This window comes from Nerophis ophidion, linkage group LG04 (assembly GCF_033978795.1).
Source record: "Nerophis ophidion isolate RoL-2023_Sa linkage group LG04, RoL_Noph_v1.0, whole genome shotgun sequence".
Lineage (NCBI taxonomy): Eukaryota > Metazoa > Chordata > Actinopteri > Syngnathiformes > Syngnathidae > Nerophis > Nerophis ophidion.
The window spans coordinates 35,353,748-35,373,418 of record NC_084614.1 but is presented as its reverse complement, the minus strand read 5'-3'; the positions used below and the strand labels follow the sequence as shown (position 1 = coordinate 35,373,418).

Here is a 19,671-nt window from a genome sequence, read left to right as displayed (position 1 = left end):
CCATAGGAAACCATTCATTTGTTAAATCATTAAAACAAATATATTTACAAAAAAACAATACACAACATTTTATTTTTTATTGAATATATTTTCCAAAAAATGTATATTGAATACTCAAGTTATTCGATAAGTACAAATGTTTACTTACTCAAATTGTTACATTAGATATGTCTGTGTGCACATTTTGTGCATTAGTGTAGACATAGCCTAATGCAAGACTTGTCTTGACAGCTAGGTTGGTATGATTGTTAATAATTTCATCTTGGCATTCATTATTCGTTCATGGAAAATAAAAATCGTATCTGTATTCTAAATGTAGTGTATTTCAAATTGTACACTCAAAATCAAGAGTTTTACAGGGTTTGCAATTGTGTGGTTCTGTACTTCATAATTGAGTGATTGATTGGCACAAGGTCGTACTTGAGCTTTGTTTTTCAATCTCTCGCCACTGTATGTTTCTCTTAGGGTCTGTCGATGCGGTAAATAAACTCTGCAGGCATGAAGTAGCCGAGGTACTCCACACTGTCAGGTGTGGTGTCGATGTAGTAGTGGCCACCTTCTCCATGGTGGCTGAAGCAGTGTGTGTGCTCCACACATAGGTCCAGTCCCTTCATGCAAAGCAACACATATAATGCTCCTGAAACTCTCATTTAAAATACAGAGTAGCTTTGTTCATTGAAAGGTGCCATACAAAAATATTAGGCCACCATTAGCTTTGTTGTCTTAATGGTTAATACAGGTTGGCAAACACAATTAGGACACTTTTTTCCTTACTTTAAGTGGTGGAAGGCTGCGCTCTGTATAGTGGAACCTCCGCTAGAACTCTTAAGGAGCATCTTTGCTGCCAAATGCAATACTATTTCGCCATAGCTGGGAACCTTGCAGATACTATCACTCCATGTCAGAGTGAATCTGGGAGTGATGGTATTTGATGGGTGAGTCCACTTTCCAAAACTTCATAGCTCATGCCCCAAAGCCTGACCACTGGTTGCAGTTTGTCATGCATAGGGTATACAGCACATCACATCATTTGGTATGTTTGAGTATGTTAAAGTCCTCAAAAATGGTGATTCAGGAGTCAATAATAATTAAAGTTGCAAGTTGTGTTGAACGGGCAAGCATAATTTACACATGGATACTATTTAACCAGTAAGGAGAACTATTTGAGTCTATGCCAATGGTTCTCAAACTTTTTTTTACAAAGTACTACCTCAGAAAACACTTAGCTTTCCAGGTACCACCATAATGTCCAACATTGAAGGTTTTATTTAACAGGTATATTTCATTGTTTTGGCCACTGTAACTTTACACACAGTTTGAACAGTAACATTGTGTTTGACTACAGGAAAATACAACACTGTACTTTAGCCAAGCGATTATTTGTCGTACCGCTAGATAGAGCCCGCGTACTGCTAGTGGCATACATACCAAAGTTTGAGAATCTCTGGTCGATGCAAACATAGTCACCCGCTGGAAGGCAACCTTATCCGTCATAACATTTTTTGGAGGGAATGTGTGGTAGGGAGTGATGACTGTTATTTTCCATCAGTAGGAAGTGACTCAAAAATCATGCGATCAGGTACTAAGTGGTACACTTAGCCGCCATATACAATTTGGAGAGGATCAGAGTATGTGTAGTTACATTGGTGCGAACCCAACATGAAAACTGTTGGGACAATCAATCAAACCATGTGTGAAGTAGTTATGACATGCTATACAACAACAAATCTATTCCATGTAGAAATGTAACAATTATTGGTATTAATGATAAACCCCTGACGGTTAGTATTACCCTTTCAAACTGTCGTAAAACTGTGATTGGTTATCGCAATTTGATAAACCCATTGACTGGTGATAGTGCTTCTTTCCTAGACAAAAAAGCTAGCACCGCTGATTTCTATAGGAGGTGTTCGAATTTTTTTACATTTCCCACAATGCATTGCCGATATCCATATTATAGGGTCGAAGTTAGTGAAACGCTAATCGTCAACGATAATTTGTCCAGTAATATTCATATTGCCGACGACGTGTGCCATTGTCCACTGCCACAATCGAGGTGGGGGAGATATTCTCAGCTTGTTTGCATTCCTAAGCGCATTCCTGCACAAACCGAAGCGGCTGAAAAGAAGAGTGAACGGCAAAGGCGAGCATAGATTAATTCCTTCAATCAACCAGGATTTGACGTGCTGACGACTTTGTGTTTGTTCAGATTATTTCAGGTAAATCATTTCGGAAGTAAAACAATTATTTAAAGTAAATAACAGCCCCACTTTGCAGTAACTTGATATGCTTGGTCGAAGAACTTTGGTAGTAATTGTATTCAATCAAAATAGTACGCACTTTCTTTTATCCAGACTGTAGCCTTCACATAAAACAAAAGGGAAGAGACATGAAAACAACATTCTTTCAATCCTGCCTTACAGTCACAGTGTGCTGAGATGTTAGATTGGTTATCCATGATTATCCAGGGTGTCAAACTTGGGTCGGCTCATTTCTGTCACGAATCCATCCACATTACCTCCCTGCTTGGCACTCAGCATCAAAGGTTGGAATTGGGGGCTAAATCACCAAAATAATTCTCGGGCGTGGCCACCGCTGCTACTCACTGCTACCCTCACCTCCCAGGGGGTGAACAAGGAGATGGGTCAAATGCAGACGACAAATTTCACCACACTTAACTTAACTTAACAAACCAAGCCGCCATGGCTATCTTGACTCCTATAATTTTGAAAGTTTTTCCAAGTGTAAAAAGGGCTGGGTTGAACAATTAGGTAGTTCACAAAATACAGGTATGTAACATTACATCCAATTAAGGATGTTTGCTACTTAAAACAACGAAGGGACTTCTTATGTAATGACTCACAGTATTTCTCCATTGTATCACAGCCGGAGCAGTGTTATTTTCCCACTGAATAGTTCGGAAATATTACGTGTAGAGATGTCGTAAACGATGGCGCTCGCCCTTCAAAATGGCTGCCGCAATGCACTTCCCGGAAAATTTGAATCCCTCCATAGCTACAAGCTGGTGCCACAAAAAAATATATATACATATATTTATTTTTTTTTCTTGAAAACGTGGATGTTCCTGCACAACTATTTGGGCTTAAAAATATATGTTTGTAGTAATAAATATGATTAGAATATTTTAGCATTATATTGGTGGTCAATTACAGTAAGTGTGTTATCCTAAACATTGGTGAAATTGTGGTGAAATTACTCTCTGCGTTTGACCCATCCCCTTTTTTCCCTTCCTGGGAGGTGAGGGGATCAGTGAGCAGCAGCGGTGGCCACGCTCGGGAATTATTTTGGTGATTTGAGCCCCAATTCCAACCTTTGATGCTGAGTGCTAAGCAGGGAGGCAATGGGTCCCATTCTTATAGTCTTTGGTAAGACTTGGCCGGGGTTTGAACTCACGACCTACCGATCTCATGGTACGCTAACCACAAGACCACCACAATAATATCCTATTGTGGCCTTAAAACCATAGAAACGTTGCTTTGAGTGATGAATCAAGAATCCATACGAGTAGAAACGCTATCGACGAAAAGAAGAAGGAACGGCACTAGTACTTCCGGTTCAAAGCACTAAACAGAAGGAAATAATGAAAACGTTGGCCCTGCAGCACCTGCAGTGAGTAAACTCGCCCAAAAGACGGCGGCAGTGTATTTTCTTGTGTTTTATGAGAATTATTTGCATTATTATTAGCTGCACTGTTTTATAAGCTGCAGAGTTCAAAGCGGAGGAAACAAGTAGTGGCTTATAGTCTAGAATTTACGGTAGTTTGCAGGAAAAAATGCTAATCTGCTTTTTTAGGAAGCATACGCGATCCTTCTGACTAACGACAGTGTCTCTACAGACAAAGGTGTGCCACTCCTGCACCAGTCAAGCATTGGAGCAATAATTTCATGTTAACAGTTAATAACAGCAGAGCTTACAAAGAAGCACTAACATGATCCACAGTGTTATTTCATTGGTTATCTGCAGTATTAACTGCTAGTGCAGATGCACTTCAAGCTCCAATGGGATCCAAAATGCATCATTCATTTGAAGTTATCACATTTTGTGTGTGCTAATGTTTCTGGTATGTATTTTATGTCTTTGATGAAATATCCACAGATATTTAAAGTTGCGCTCTTGTCATCCTTTCACAAGGATCAATAAGAAAACTGTTGACAAAACTGGCAAATGATTTTCAGAAATCGAAACACTAGGAACAGGTTCTTAAGTTTTCCGATGTGTTTTTCAATCGCCATCCCTAGCTGTTTGTGCAACTAAGCTATTTAATTGGGCACATTGAAGATATATTTTCTTGTTCTTGGGACTAAATCTGTGGATAGAGGAGGTTTCTCAGGGGCCCAACACAAATTATTTAAAAAGGAACTGCAATTTTTTGGACTTTTGCCCGTCGTTCATAATCATAATGAAAAACATGACAATGGACATGACTCTGCAGCATCGCGTGGACATCGGGGGCGGTACCTCTGGATTGGCGGATGGGGGTGGTGGTCCCTCTCTTTAAGAAGGGGGACCGGAGGGTGTGTTCCAACTATCGTGGGATCACACTCCTCAGCCTTCCCAGTAAGGTTTATTTAGGTGTACTGGAGAGGTGGCTACGCCGGACAGTTGAACCTCGGATTCAGGAGGAACAGTGTGGTTTTCGTCCTGGTCGTGGAACTGTGGACCAGCTTTATACTCTCGGCAGGGATCTTGAGGGTGCATGGGAGTTTGCCCAACTAGTCTACATGTGCTTTGTGGACTTGGAGAAGGCATTTGACCGTGTCCCTCCGGAAGTCCTGTGGGGAGTGCTCAGAGAGTATGGAGTTTCGGACTGTCTTATTGTGGCGGTCTGCTCCCTGTACGATCAGTGCCAGAGCTTGGTCCGCATTGCCGGCAGTAAGTTGGACACGTTTCCAGTGAGGGTTGGACTCCGCCAAGGCTGCCCTTTGTCACCGATTCTGTTCAAAACCTTAATGGACAGAATTTCTAGGCGCAGTTAAGGCGTTGAGGGGTTCCGGTTTGGTGGCCGCGGGATTAGGTCTCTGCTTTTTGCAGATGATGTGGTCCTGATGGCTTCATCTGGCCGGGATCTTCAGCTATCACTGGATCGGTTCGCAGCCGAGTGTGAAGCGACTGGAATGAGAATCAGCACCTCCAAGTCAGAGTCCATGGTTCTCTCCAGGAAAAGGGTGGAGTGCCATCTCCGGGTTGGGGAGGAGACCCTGCCCCAAGTGGAGGGGTTCAGGTACCTAGGAGGCTTGTTCATGAGTGGGGGAAGAGTGGATTGTGAGATCGACAAGCGGATCGGTGCGGCGTCTTCAGTAATGCGAACGTTGTACCGATCCCTTTTCGGTGAAGAAGGAGCTGAGCCGGAAGGCAAAACTCTCAATTTACCGGTCGATCTAAGTTCCCATCCTCACCTATGGTCATGAGTTTTAGGTCATGATCGAAAGGATAAGATCACGGGTACATGCGGCCGAAATGACTTTCCTCCGCCGTGTGGCGGGGCTCTCCCTTAGAGATAGGGTGAGAAGCTCTGTCCTCTGGGAGGAACTCAAAGTAAAGCAGCTGCTCCTCCACATCGAGAGGAGCCAGATGAGGTGGTTTGGGTATCTGGTCAGGATGCCACCCGAACGCCTCGCTAGGGAGGTGTTTAAGGCACGTCCAACCGGTAGGAGGCCACGGAGAAGACCCAGGACTCGTTGGGAAGACTATGTCTCCTGACAGGCCTGGGAACACCTTGGGATCCCCCGGGAAGAGCTAGACAAAGTGGCTGGGGAGAAGGAAGTCTGGGCTTCCCTGCTTAGGCTGCTGCCCCCGTGACCCGACCTCGGATAAGCGGAAAAAGATGGATGGATGGATGACAATGGACATTTTTTCAATGCATTCTAACTCGTAAATAAAAATCCGCCTCTAAAAAGTACCGGTTCCAAATTTTTTACGGGCATAACGGTGCGCTGTCGTCATGTTGTGACATTGCTGGTTTACAAGCAGAGGAGCATGTTTGTCCACACACAATCACAGAGTACTTACAAGCAGACACAGTGTGTAGACAGAAAAGGGATAAAGATGCATTTTGGCTGAAAAACTAACGATAAAGGTGAAGCTGTAACACTAAAACGCCCTCAGGAAGAAGTGCTTTAAGACATGGCTGTGGAGAGGGGCGTGTCCTACGCGTCCCCTGCGGGCGGGGCATGTGCAGGTGAGCAGATACCTCAGCTGGGATGAGTTATCTAATCACCTGTTCCCTTTATCAGCAGCGTTGGAGACCATGACAGGGCTGGCAAACGAGAGTGGGACTGCCAGACGAGAGAGCAATCTGAAAAGATAACCTTGTACATGAGCTGAAAAGCTAAAAGACTTTTGAAGATTTTGATATTGTGAAAAACCATTAAAACAATTGTAACCACTGCGCCAGGGTGCGGTGTTTCCGTGACGCAAGAGAGGATCCGGGTCGGAGACCTGTTACAATGGTTACCCACAGTCGGCAGTGCTGTAGCTACTTCTAAATCACTAATCCTCTCCTCCATGGCGACAAATAAAGTAAGTTTCTTACAGTTATCATCCCTGCAGGACGAGGAATAACTAAACATGCTTCAATACACATCGAAGGAGGAAGCTGGCGCTTCACAATGTAAACAAACGCCATAAGTGGATCTACACCTGAAATCCACTCTGATACCAAGTACAAGAGTGTGATGAACCTGTAATTATTTGGCATCGGATCAATACCCGAATTTGTGGTATCATCCAAAACTAATGTAAAGCATCCAAACAAGAGTAAGTGTTTATTACGTTTTAACACAAGTGTAGATGGAACATGTTAAACCAGAAAGTAAGCAAATAATAACAGTAAATTAACAAGTAGATTAATAATTAATTTTCTACCGTTTGTCTTTCATTATTTTGACAAAATAATAGAATGGGAAATGACACAATATCCATCCATCTTCTTCCGCTTATCCGAGGTCGGGTCGCGGGGGCAGCAGCCTAAGCAGGGAAGCTCAGACTTCCCTCTCCGCAGCCATTATATCCAGCTCCTCCCGGGAAATCAAAGCACTCCCAGGCCAGCTGGGAGACATAGTCTTCCCAACGTGTCCTGGGTCTTCCCTGTGGCCTTCTACGGGTTGGAAGTGCCCTAAACACCTCCCTAGGGAGGTGTTTGGGTGGCATCCTGACCAGATGCCCAAACCACCTCATCTGGCTCCTCTTGATGTGGAGGAGCAGCGGCTTTAGTTTGAGCTCCTCCCGGAGGACAGAGCTTCTCACCCTATCTCTAAGGGAGAGCCCCGCCACCCGACGGAGGAAACTCATTTCGGCCGCTTGTACCCGTGATCTTATCCTTTCGGTCATAACCAATTGCTCATGACCATAGGTGAGGATGGGAACGTAGATCGACCGGTAAATCGAGAGTTTTGCCTTCCAGCTCAGCTCCTTCTTCACCACAACGGATCGATACAGCGTCCGCATTACTGAAGACGCCGCACCGATCAGCCTATTGACCTCACGATACACTCTTCCGTCGCTCGTGAACAAGTTACTGCATATGTCAGCACCCAAATTAGGAGCCTTTGTTTGCTTACTTACTAATAAAAGACAAGTTGTCTTGTATTTTCACTATTTTATTTAAGGACAACATTGTTCTTGGATTGTAAAAAGAAACATATGTTTAATGTACCGTAAGATTTGTTATTAAAATAAAGCCAATAATGCCGTTTTTGTGGTGCCTTTTAATTAGAAAAGTATCGAAATATGTTTTGATACCGGTACCAAAACATTGGTATCAGGACTACCGTAGTCCGCTTACAGCGGAGCCAATGGGAAGTCCTCTATTCCGCCCGTAAAAAACAATTACAAAAACATTTACATCTTGTGACTCGAATATTAACCAAGTACTATGGATGTTGTTATAAGCGCTAATGCAGACAAACTATTTATAGCGGCGCCGTTATCACTAGCAAGAATCTATTAGTCAGCATCTCAATGACAGCAGACTTTACACAGTAAGTGATGTTTTATTATGTTTGTTGACTCTCATGACGTCTGCAGTTAGCAGTAATCAGTGATGTAAATTAACGCTCTGCGTATGTGTAAAATGATCAAAACACGTAAATATTAAATGTTAATATTGTGGCGACTGTTGATCGATTTAATGCTTAGAATGCATAAAAAAAGAAAAATATATAAGTTCTTGTCTTAGAATAAAGGATTGTGAATGATAGGCAAAATTTAAAAAGTGGAGTTCCCCAATCGTAGTTTTTGCTTTTGTTTTGGTATTGTACACGAGCCATTTTATTTTGTTTAAAAACTTGTACTTCTCATTCACCACATCTGATTTACAACCATACAAGCAAATTCTAAATTTGACTAACTCTTTCGTCAATGTTTCGGATCAAGACTTAAGATCAGATCGAGCCTAACACCAAAAAAAGAAATGGGATCATGATCAGAAGCCAAAAATATTGATCGGGACATTGCTAATTCTAATTATATTATAAAAAATCTAATGGTGGGCTAAGACTTTTAAATGACGGAATGTTACTGATGCTTACTCACAGGGTCCTTGGATACAAGCACAGACAGGCAGATGAGGGGGGCGTTCACCTCAAAGTGCTTCAGACGGTGGTTGACCGCTTCAACGGTGACCAGTGGACAGACGGAGAACTCTCTGACCTGTCAACATGAGATCATTTCGATGTTCATATGTACAAACAGTTATTGCATCACACTAATTTTTTCACCATAATGTGGATTTTGGCTTTCCCCTTCTGGATGATGAAGGTGCCCCCCAGAGCAAGGCTTTTATCAGGGTACTCCACTTCCAGAGTCTTTCTCAAGGCCGTCACTATGCTGTAGTCTCCTGTTCTCTTCTTGGCATGTACCTCAATGACCTGAGGGAGAGGAGAGGCAGCATTGTCAGTTTGTTCTGTTAAGTGAGCTCATGTTTAAACAAACCGACAATACTGATGAAGCATCCGTTTATTTTAATGTCTAATTACCTTTCCCGGCTTCCCCTCACAAACGTAAAAATTCCCGAGCAGAGCAAAGTTACAGTCTGAGAATTTGTCGCTGTATCTTTCTTGCAGACACTGACCATCCGCTGGTTTGATGGAGGAGAAGTAGCTGCTGTTCACTGCAGGCCTTCCTTCTGCTTCAGTTAGACACAGAGGTATCAGCTGTGGAAATATTTATTAAGTCAAAATGGTTTGAATTAAAACAGTGTAAAGCAGTATCATAAGTTGGTGTGAAAATCTGCTTGTCAAAGTAAAATGTTCTTTACTATTTCAATATTCCAAACCCACTTTGTTCATATAGCTCTATTACCAAACAATGTTTTCACACTGCTGCACATTATCCATTCATCCATTTTCTACCACTTGTACCTCTCAATCAATCAATCAATGTTTATTTATATAGCCCTAAATCACAAATGTCTCAAAGGACTGTACAAACCATTACGACTACGACATCCTCGGAAGAACCCACAAGTAAACCTCTACTATCGTTTGATGTTAATGCAAAATACATCACAAAGGTCTCAGATGTGAGGCAAAAGTAGTTTATGAATACCATGGTTTAGATTCAGATTATAGGTGGTTATTGGGATCACAAATATACAAAAACGGGTGCCAATAGGTAAGAAAAGCTGGTTTTGTATAACAGATCCTCTTTACAACATTCAACTGTGGGGGGCCATTCTGACACCAGGGAGCAGAACATTCCATAGTTTAGGACCCACCACAGAAAAAGCCTTGTCTAGCAAATTAAGTAAGTTCCGTGAAATATAATATCTTTTCTGAGGGGCTTCATGGAGTCCTCTGCATCCTGCTGCCTGGGAGAAGCAATCCAGTGTGTCGGTGGTGCTGTTCCGTCACCTCTTGGCATCTATGATTGTTGGTTTAGCTGCTTGCGTAAACACATGCACAGCGTGGTGGCTGGACTTAGATGATGGGCAGCAGCCCGAGTCACCTGCGCCACACCCACACACGAGTAGTCGAGTCGCACAGCTAGTCCGTAAAAAGCAGAAGTTAGCTCTTTTTGCTAGTTCACAGTTTATCGTGTGCACAAAACAGTTACTCTCCTGTGCACGGCCAGATGGATATGCACTTCTGATTGTTATATTTTTAAAAGCTTAAAAGCGAAGATATATTCCAAAAGGTTATTCACTAAAGAAGTTTGAACTAATCTGGAATCCCCTGATCGCCACCATTGAGTCAGTTGAAACCAGGAGGCAGGATTTAGACGTCTGAGATGTCTGGATTGTCATATGGCAACTTGCCATTTTGTATTACTTCTTGCCATTTTATGTATTCATTTATTGTACCTGACTGAACCGTTATCTTCTTCCACTTTTCCACTGCAACGTCATGACTTAATACTCTAAACTGTTATTGTAAATTATTTATTTAATTTAATTTCATTGAAATGTAATCACCCTCTTTGTTATATACGGAGCCCTTATAGAGACATGGGGGATTTTTTTGGGGGGGGGGGTTTAGATATGTATCTTGTGCGCACGCTAAAGTTTCTTGTGTGCACGAGAAAGCATTGGGTCCGTGCGGGTGGTTTGAGTTGTGTGTAAAAATGCCAGTTCAGGAGTTAATTTGGCTGTCTTTCCAACTAGGACTTTCCTACGGAGCCCCAAAAGGGACATGTGGGAAATTTTGTTTGGGGGTGGGATTTTATTTCTATTTTTTAGATATGTATGTCATGCGCACGCAAAAGTTTCCCGTGCGCAGGAAATACATATCTAAAAAAAAAAAAAATTTTTTTAAATCCCCCCCCCCAAAATAAAATTTTCCCCATGTCAATTTAGGGGCTCCGTAGAATCCTGAGATAATGCGAAAAAAGCAATAAAAATTTATTCAAACATAAAAATGTTTTACCCAGCAATGGGTAAACAATGAATGTCATTCCACTAGAAGGCAAGAGATACAGTACATAAATAAAAGTAAAGTGTAAGTACCACTGATAGTCACACACACACACACTAGGTGTGTGTCTGCATTTGACCCATCCCCATGTTCCACCCCTTGGGAGGTGAGAGGAGCAGTGAGCGGCAGCGGTGGCCACGCTTGGGAAACCTTTTGGTCATTGAACCCCCAATTCCGACCCCTGATGCTGAGTGCCAAGCAGGGAGGTAATGGGTCCCATTTTTATAGTCTTTGGTATGACTCAGCTGGGGTTTGAACTGTTACTGTTGTTGTTGACCCTGCGATGAGTTTGCGACTTGTCGAGAGTGTACCCCGCCTTCCGCCCGATTGTAGCTGAGATAGGCGCCAGCGCCCCCCGCAACCCCAAAAGGGAATAAGCGGTAGAAAATGGATGGATGGATGGATGTTGTTGTTGACCTGTTACCATTCATACAACAAGGGAGTCTTGGGATTCTCGTGCAAAATATGTGCCTTGGCTCAATAAAGTTGCTTATATGTGCTGTCGTTGTTGGCATTCATACCTCTGCGTTCATTCCCACCACTCTGGGAGATGCAGCTCCTGCCCCGAGAAAGAACGCTCCTGGTAGCTCCACCACCTTTGATATTGCATTCATGTCATACTCCTTGAAAGAAGATGAGACAACATCATGAAAATATCAGCATCATACTGCTCTCCAGGTGACGTGTTGCAAAAATTACCTTGTGCTTTTGAACCACGGGTACCAGGTTAGGCTTTCCTCCCACATCTGTGACCCGAGGACTTCCACACAAACCTTAAGGAGGAAGAACAGGGCAAAATAACACAGGCCTACAAACACACCAACATGCGACATCTGTATTTATGGATGGTTTTGGTTTTACAACTTGTCAGTTATGCATTTGCATACAGAAATTTACAGGAACACATTTTGGGTTAACAATTTCATGCTTGCCAACAAGGGCAAACGCGCAGCAAGGTCCAACAGCACCAAACAAAAAAATGCCATCATTCACAATCCCTAAATGTTGCACTCTAAATAATGAAAAACTGCTAGCGAGTGGTGGCTATCAATGTATGTAAAGGGGAGTCATCTATTCTGTCTATAAAGCTCTCTAAAAAACATCCCAAAACTGCCAAAAATTCTCCGTTTACATTCCGTGACCTGCCCTTTAGTTGGTTGAGAAGGCCAGTAACGTGGTGGGAGTGGAGCTGGACTCTCTGGCGGTGGTGTCAGAGAGGAGAAGTCTAGCAAAACTCCTAGCCATTATGGACAACACCTCCCACCCACTACACTCGGACCTTGCAGAGAGAATGAGCATGTTCAGTGGAAGGCTCAGACTCCCAAAATGTAACACGGAACGACACAGGAGGTCTTTCATACCGACAGCCATCAGACTGTATAATGCATATGTTCCTTCTTGGCTGCACTTAAATGTAGAATATATGTAGAATATATTTATATTATTCATATATTATATATGATATATGTCATATATTATTTATTATTATTATTGTTTATTGTGAGCGAACTGTCGTGCTGAATTTCCCCCAGGGATCCATAAAGTACTTTCTATTCTATTCTATTCTATTCTATTATTTTATCGCCAGCGATATTGTTATTGTATGTGGTAACACGCAGAAACTACTATTCTGGTGTAGTGACACATTGCGAGGCTGCCTACTTGAGCTTCTTCCGTTGCTGCTGTGTTGTCTTGAGTTGGTAAAAGTTAATTCTCGGGTTATAAATCATTCCGCTCACCTGTATAGTAGAAGGTTGTTGCACCAAGCCCAGACGTTGGGTGACTTTGAAATTCATGAGACCTGTCAACATCGCACAGAAGACTTTAAGCAAATGCATATTTGCTCCCAGCATTCTTTGTCTGAGGGGTGAGGACTACGCTGAATTTAGCAGCTCAAAAAGAGCACAAGTTTGTGCTGAAAAATACAACCATCCCATCAGTCAACAACCCAGTAAAGAGCCTATCCCAGCTGCACTGGGGCGGAAGGCGGTGTACACCCTGGACAAGTCGCCAGCTCATCGCAGATCAGATAGATAGACAACATTCACACTTACATTCACACACTAGGGCCAACTTACTGTTGCAGATCGATTTTTATAGTTTTTTTAAATAATATTTTTTATTTAATTAGGTGCATATTTTGTACTTGAAATAAATTCATATGAAATACATTGTTCAGACATGTATTTAAAGTGGTGCAAAAAAAAAAAAAAGACACAATTTCGCATATTTTATACATGATTGTGTTTACCAGCCCAGCACTAATAGGCCCTTATCAGCCTCAGGAACTTTTTCAGGCACTTTCCCACTAACACGGGAAAATACGTTTTCTACCATATACAACCCGGGTAGATTTAGTCCTACAGGAACCGTTCGAAGGTGAGACTTTTACAAGCAAACAGGAATGTTTTTGGGGGTTGAGTGCGTTCCTAAAACATATTTTTCAGACCCATGCCATTGGAATGTAAGCGGCGACTTGTTTATTTCTTATTTCTTGTGAATTTGTATTACAACATACTTGACAGCAGAAAAAGAACAACAAAAGGAGCTTTCGAAATGCAGGAACCTGTGTGTGGCATCTTTGTGCTGAAGAACGCTGATCAGTGCCAGTATTTCGGAGTGTTTTTACTCAGCCGTAGTCTTTAAACTATATGCAGTTCATCAATCAATCAATCAATCAATGTTTACTTATATAGCCCTAAATCACTAGTGTCTCAAAGGGCTGCACAAACCACTACGACATCCTCGGTAGGCCCACATAAGGGCAAGGAAAACCCACACCCAGTGGGACATCGGTGACAATGATGACCCAGTGGGACGTCGGTGACAATGATGACTATGAGAACCTTGGAGAGGAGGAAAGCAATGGATGTCGAGCGGGTCTAACATAATACTGTGAAAGTTCAATCCATAATGGATCCAACACAGTCGCGAGAGTCCAGTCCAAAGCGGATCCAACACAGCAGCGAGAGTCCCGTTCACAGCGGAGCCAGCAGGAAACCATCCCAAGCGGAGGCGGATCAGCAGCGCAGAGATGTCCCCAGCCGATACACAGGCAAGCAGTACATGGCCACCGGATCGGACCGGACCCCCTCCACAAGGGAGAGTGGGACATAGGAGAAAAAGAAAAGAAACGGCAGATCAACTGGTCTAAAAAGGGAGTCTATTTAAAGGCTAGAGTATACAAATGAGTTTTAAGGTGAGACTTAAATGCTTCTACTGTGGTGGCATCTCGAACTGTTACCGGGAGGGCATTCCAGAGTACTGGAGCCCGAAATGAAAAAGCTCTATAGCCCGCAGACTTTTTTTGGGCTTTGGGAATCACTAATAAGCCGGAGTCCTTTGAACGCAGATTTCTTGCCGGGACATATGGTACAATACAATCGGCAAGATAGGATGGAGCTAGACCGTGTAGTATTTTATACGTAAGTAGTAAAACCTTAAAGTCACATCTTAAGTGCACAGGAAACCAGTGCAGGTGAGCCAGTACAGGCGTAATGTGATCAAACTTTCTTGTTCTTGTCAAAAGTCTAGCAGCCGCATTTTGTACCAACTGTAATCTTTTAATGCCAGACATGGGGAGACCCGAAAATAATACGTTACAGTAGTCGAGGCGAGACGTAACAAACGCATGGATAATGATCTCAGCGTCTTTAGTGGACAGAATGGAGCGAATTTTAGCGATATTACGGAGATGAAAGAAGGCCGTTTTAGTAACGCTTTTAATGTGTGCCTCAAAGGAGAGAGTTGGGTCGAAGATAATACCCAGATTCTTTACCGTGTCGCCTTGTTTAATTGTTTGGTTGTCAAATGTTAGAGTTGTATTATTAAATAGAGGTCGGTGTCTAGCAGGACCGATAATCAGCATTTCCGTTTTTTTGGCGTTGAGTTGCAAAAAGTTAGCGGACATCCATTGTTTAATCTCATTAAGACACGCCTCCAGCTGACTACAATCCGGCGTGTTGGTCAGCTTTTGGGGCATGTAGAGTTGGGTGTCATCAGCATAACAGTGAAAGCTAATACCGTATTTGCGTATGATGTCACCTAGCGGCAGCATGTAGATGCTGAAGAGTGCAGGGCCAAGGACCGAACCCTGGGGAACTCCACACATTACCTTAACGTAGTCCGAGGTCACATTGTTATGGGAGACACACTGCATCCTATCGGTAAGATAAGAGTTAAACCAAGACAGGGCTAAGTCTGACATACCAATTCGTGTTTTGATACGTTCTAATAAAATATTATGATCGACAGTATCGAAAGCAGCGCTAAGATCGAGGAGCCGCAACATAGATGACGCATCAGTATCCATCGTTAGCAATAGATCATTAGTCATTTTTGCGAGGGCTGTCTCCGTGGAGTGATTTGCCCTGAAACCGGATTGAAAGGTTTCACATAGATTGTTAGACGCTAAGTGGTCATTTAACTGCTCCGCAACAATTTTTTCAAGGATTTTTGAAATAAAGGGAAGGTGAGACTCGGTAGTTTACCATGAGGTCAGGATCGAGGTTAGGTCTTTTAAGAAGAGGATGAATAACCGCTTATTTGAATGCTAGGGGAACAGTGCCCGAAGAAAGTGATACGTTTATAATATTTAGCACTGATGGACCTAATAATACAAAGAGCTCCTTGATCAGTTTCCCAGGAAAAGGGTCAAGTAAACATGTTGTTTGTTTTATTCGATTTACACGTTGTAAATTCATTCATTGTTGTTTATTAGTTTTTACCAACGTAAATTTGTTACGCAAAGCTACAGGAAGTGGACAGACACTTTTAAACGTATTTACGAAGGAGTATGAAACCAGACTCGAAGCGGCAAAATGAGCTGCTTACTACTCGGACTTTGTTGGATAAATGTGAAAAAAAGAGGCAGCACATGGGTGGAACAAAGGTACACAACATCAAATATTAACTATTTACTTGATTAAAGTGTAAAAGTAGTCAGTGGCACTCCATTTGTGAAGTTATTAGCCTCAACCCGAGTGAACAGAATGCTAATCCTAACAAGCTAACGCTAAAGCCGGTGTGTTTGTGCTGTCGGCGTGAGATAAACACTGATAGTTAATTATTTATATATTGTTATTTACAGCTGAAATGGACCAGAAGGGATCGCCTGACCTTCATGAATTCATCACCAAGAGGACAACTTTCTGACTGTTGGCCATTGCGGACAAAGCCTGAGTTTTTATCAACAATTTTGTACACTTTATTTTTTAAATCCTCTCATTTTGTATGTGATTGCTTTGTATTTAATTGACTTGCTTTTTAGTGAAATAACTATGACCTAATATTGTGTGTTTATTTACATGGTATCAGGATAGAAACCACTCCTCCATATGTTATCAGCCTGATTTGTAGGAACTACAATGAACTGTGAAATGCAGTGGAAACACAAACCACCCACTTCTTCAGGAACCCATAGCTCCAGGAACCAGAGGAAGGCAAATGGCCTAAAGGCCTACTGAAACCCACTACTACCGACCACGCAGTCTGACAGTTTATATATCAATGATGAAATATTAACATTGCAACACATGCCAATACGGCCGGTTAAGTTTACTAAATTACAATTTTAAATTTCCAGCAGAGTTTCCTGTTGAAAACATCGCGGAATGATGACGGGAATGATGACGCGGAATGATGACGCGGAATAATGACGCGTGTTTGTGACGTTATTTGTTGGAGGGGAGATTTTAGCCCAGCACTACTTACGCCTAAAAGTCGTCTCTTTTCATCGCACAATTACACAGTATTTTGGACATCAGTGTTGCTGAATCTTTTGCAATTTGTTCAATTAATAATGGAGACGTCAAATAAAAATGCTGTTGGTGGAAAGCGGTGGATTGCAGCTGCCTTTAGCAACCGAAACACAGCCGGTGTTTGTTTGTTGTGAAGCTTTAACACAGAGTGGTCAAGCAAACATGTTTCTTTACGTCAACCAGCAAGATTTTGGGTGGGAAAATTGTGATATGAAGTCGGCTCTTACCGGAGACTTGAGTGGATTACGCGATCTCATCCTACAGCTCAAAAAGGCAGCTGTGATCTTGGCTCCTCGGTTTCTCTCAGAGACACTGGCGTTCACCGCAGCCATCCGAATTTCAGGTATGACTTTATAATCTCACTAAAATACTATTAACACAATAAGCAGATAATGGATTTTCAAGAATTATCCTAGTAAATGTGTCTAATTAAGAATGATCCTAATAAATGTATCTACATCTGAAACTCTCCCACTGCCGCCATCCGGAGCCGTCGCCTTTTTTTTTTTTTTTTTTAAGTGCTTCACTCTAACTTTACTCATCCACGAATCTTTCATCCTCGCTCAAATTAATGGGGAAATCGTCGCTTTCTTGGTCCGAATTGCTCTTACTGCTGGTGGCTTACATTATTAACAATGTGAGGATGTGAGGAGCCCTCACACCGGTGACGTCACGCGCACATCGTCTGCTACTTCCGGTACAGGCAAGGCTTTTTTATTAGCGACCAAATGTTGCAAACTTTATCGTGGATGTTTTCTACTAAATCCTTTCAGCAAAAATATGGCAATATCGCAAAATGATCAAGTATTACACATAGAATGGGCCTGCTATTCACGTGTAAATAAGAAAATCTCATTTCAGTAGGCCTCTAATGATGCACACCAATGACAATGTCATGGAAAAATTGCCATTTTTTTTTATCAGTGAATTATCAGTGACATAGCAGGAGATGGATTGGAATAACTTTGCAGTAAATTTTCATATGAAGCGCCTTATCATTTATTGACACTTTATATGCCCTTATTCAAAACTGGATGCCCAATGAATTGCGTGGCCCCTAAGCACACGTAATCAGCGGATGTGAAGGTGGCCCTGGTCAGAGCAAGAGATTTTTAGGGCCAAGTGTTCTACAAAGTCATTATGAAAAATGGTGCTTTTCCTCTCACTCAGGATATTTCTCAGCTGGGTTTCAGTGAACTTGTATTTTTATCATGCATATGTTTTGGGACTTTATATTGGTTTTGGGCATTTGCGGCCTTTTCCCTTTGCGTTTTAGTTAATCCTGCATTCTTTTATTTTTTTTACGGTGGTCAATTGTTTTTGGTATGGTATCATTTCAAGTGTTTGGACCGTGTGGACCTTGCTGTGCGTTGGACCCAATCTTAATTACCTTTAACAGGAAAGCAGAACGGCTCCTTCGTGAGGTCCGGACATTCCACAACTCTCACTGCAACTTCTGCAAAGTTTTCTTCCAATCCTTTTTTTAACACTGCAAACATTTGACACTCTTGTCACATGGCAACGATATTGTGTCTTAGTATGTTCTTATGCATTGAATTTAATTACATTTATTTTGAACATAGCAACCAAAAATACTCCCCATCGAGACAATTCAAACAGGATAGCTTCATATATATATACATATATACAGTGGGGCGAAAAAGTATTTAGTCAGCCACCTATTGTACAAGTTCTCCCACTTAAATTGATGACATGAGGTCTGTAATTTTCATCATAGGTACACTTCAACTGTGAGAGACAGAATGTGAAAAAAAAATCCAGGAATTCACATTGTAGGAATTTTAAAGAATTTATTTGTAAATTATGGTGGAAAATAAGTATTTGGTCAACCATTCAAAGCTCTCACTGATGGAAGGAGGTTTTGGCTCAAAATCTCACGATACATGGCTCCATTCATTCTTTCCTTAACACGGATCAATCGTCCTGTCCCCTTAGCAGAAAAACAGCCCCAAAGCATGACGTTTCCACCCCCATGCTTCACAGTAGGTGTGGTGTTCTTGGGATCCAACTCAGTATTCTTCTTCCTCCAAATACGACAAGTTGAGTTTATACCAAAATGGATACATGGATGATACAGCAGAGGATTGGGAAAATGTCATGTGGTCAGATGAAACCAAAATAGAACTTTTTGGTATAAACTCAACTCGTTGTGTTTGGAGGAAGAAGAATGCCCCCAACACACATACATATATATGTCGTAATTAGATTATCCAGAGAATAGTGCTCGATACCGTGGTAGAGCGCAATATATGTATGTGTGGGAAAAATTACAAGACTACTTCATCTCTACAGAACCGTTTCATGAGGGGTTCCCTAAATCTCCTGACGATTGAGGGAACCCCCATGAAACAGTTCTGTGGAGATGAAGTAGTCTTGTGACTTTCTCTACACATACATATACATACATATACATACATATATATATATATACATATATATATATATATATATATATATATATATATATATATATATATATACATATACATACATACATACATATATAATTAATAGTTTTAATTAAAACACAAAAGCACATGGTATTAGCCCAAAAAGGAACAGAAATAAGCGAAGTGTATCATATTTACAGATTACTGAAGGTTCTTACCAGTACTTAGTTCATCCAGTTCTGGGACGTGCAACTGAACCTTTTCAGTCTTGCTAATATCCACCATGATTTTACTTTACTGTACCTAAATGCAATTTTTGCTGAAACGCAGGAAACCTGAGCGAAAACTGGATGCAAGGTTTCACCTGTGCAGTAGATGGTGCGTTGCGTTGAAGCAGCCAAAGAGTAAATAAGGTTGAGAGAGTTATCGTCCAGTCAGTCTTTAGTTGATTATGACCTATAAATCCATAACAGGTGTAAATAGTGTTGTTTGTATAAAATGTGGGTCATGTGATAAGGTAATTAGCGTACAGTAAATTAGTCGAGGCCAAAAAAAAAAAAAAGATTATAA

The 19,671-nt window shown here is 41.7% G+C and overlaps 1 protein-coding gene across 2 annotated transcripts; it reads right to left on the bottom strand.

The window, feature by feature from the left end:
• Positions 1–153: 153 nt before the first annotated feature.
• On the bottom strand, positions 154–19,467 carry LOC133550558 (ester hydrolase C11orf54 homolog). Of its 2 annotated transcripts, none has more exons than XM_061896517.1 (8): positions 19,320–19,467; positions 18,081–18,179; positions 11,631–11,704; positions 11,453–11,554; positions 8,997–9,173; positions 8,739–8,888; positions 8,554–8,670; positions 154–608 (listed from the first exon to the last, which is right to left on the bottom strand). In XM_061896517.1, exons 1-8 carry the CDS (start codon positions 19,384–19,386, stop codon positions 462–464), a joined length of 933 nt encoding a protein of 310 aa, XP_061752501.1. In that variant the 5' UTR covers positions 19,387–19,467; the 3' UTR covers positions 154–461. The 2 variants fall into 2 exon arrangements, with proteins under 2 accessions (XP_061752501.1, XP_061752502.1); XM_061896518.1 differs by lacking the exon at positions 154–608 and adding an exon at positions 8,290–8,413.
• Between the last annotated feature and the right edge of the window lie 204 nt (positions 19,468–19,671).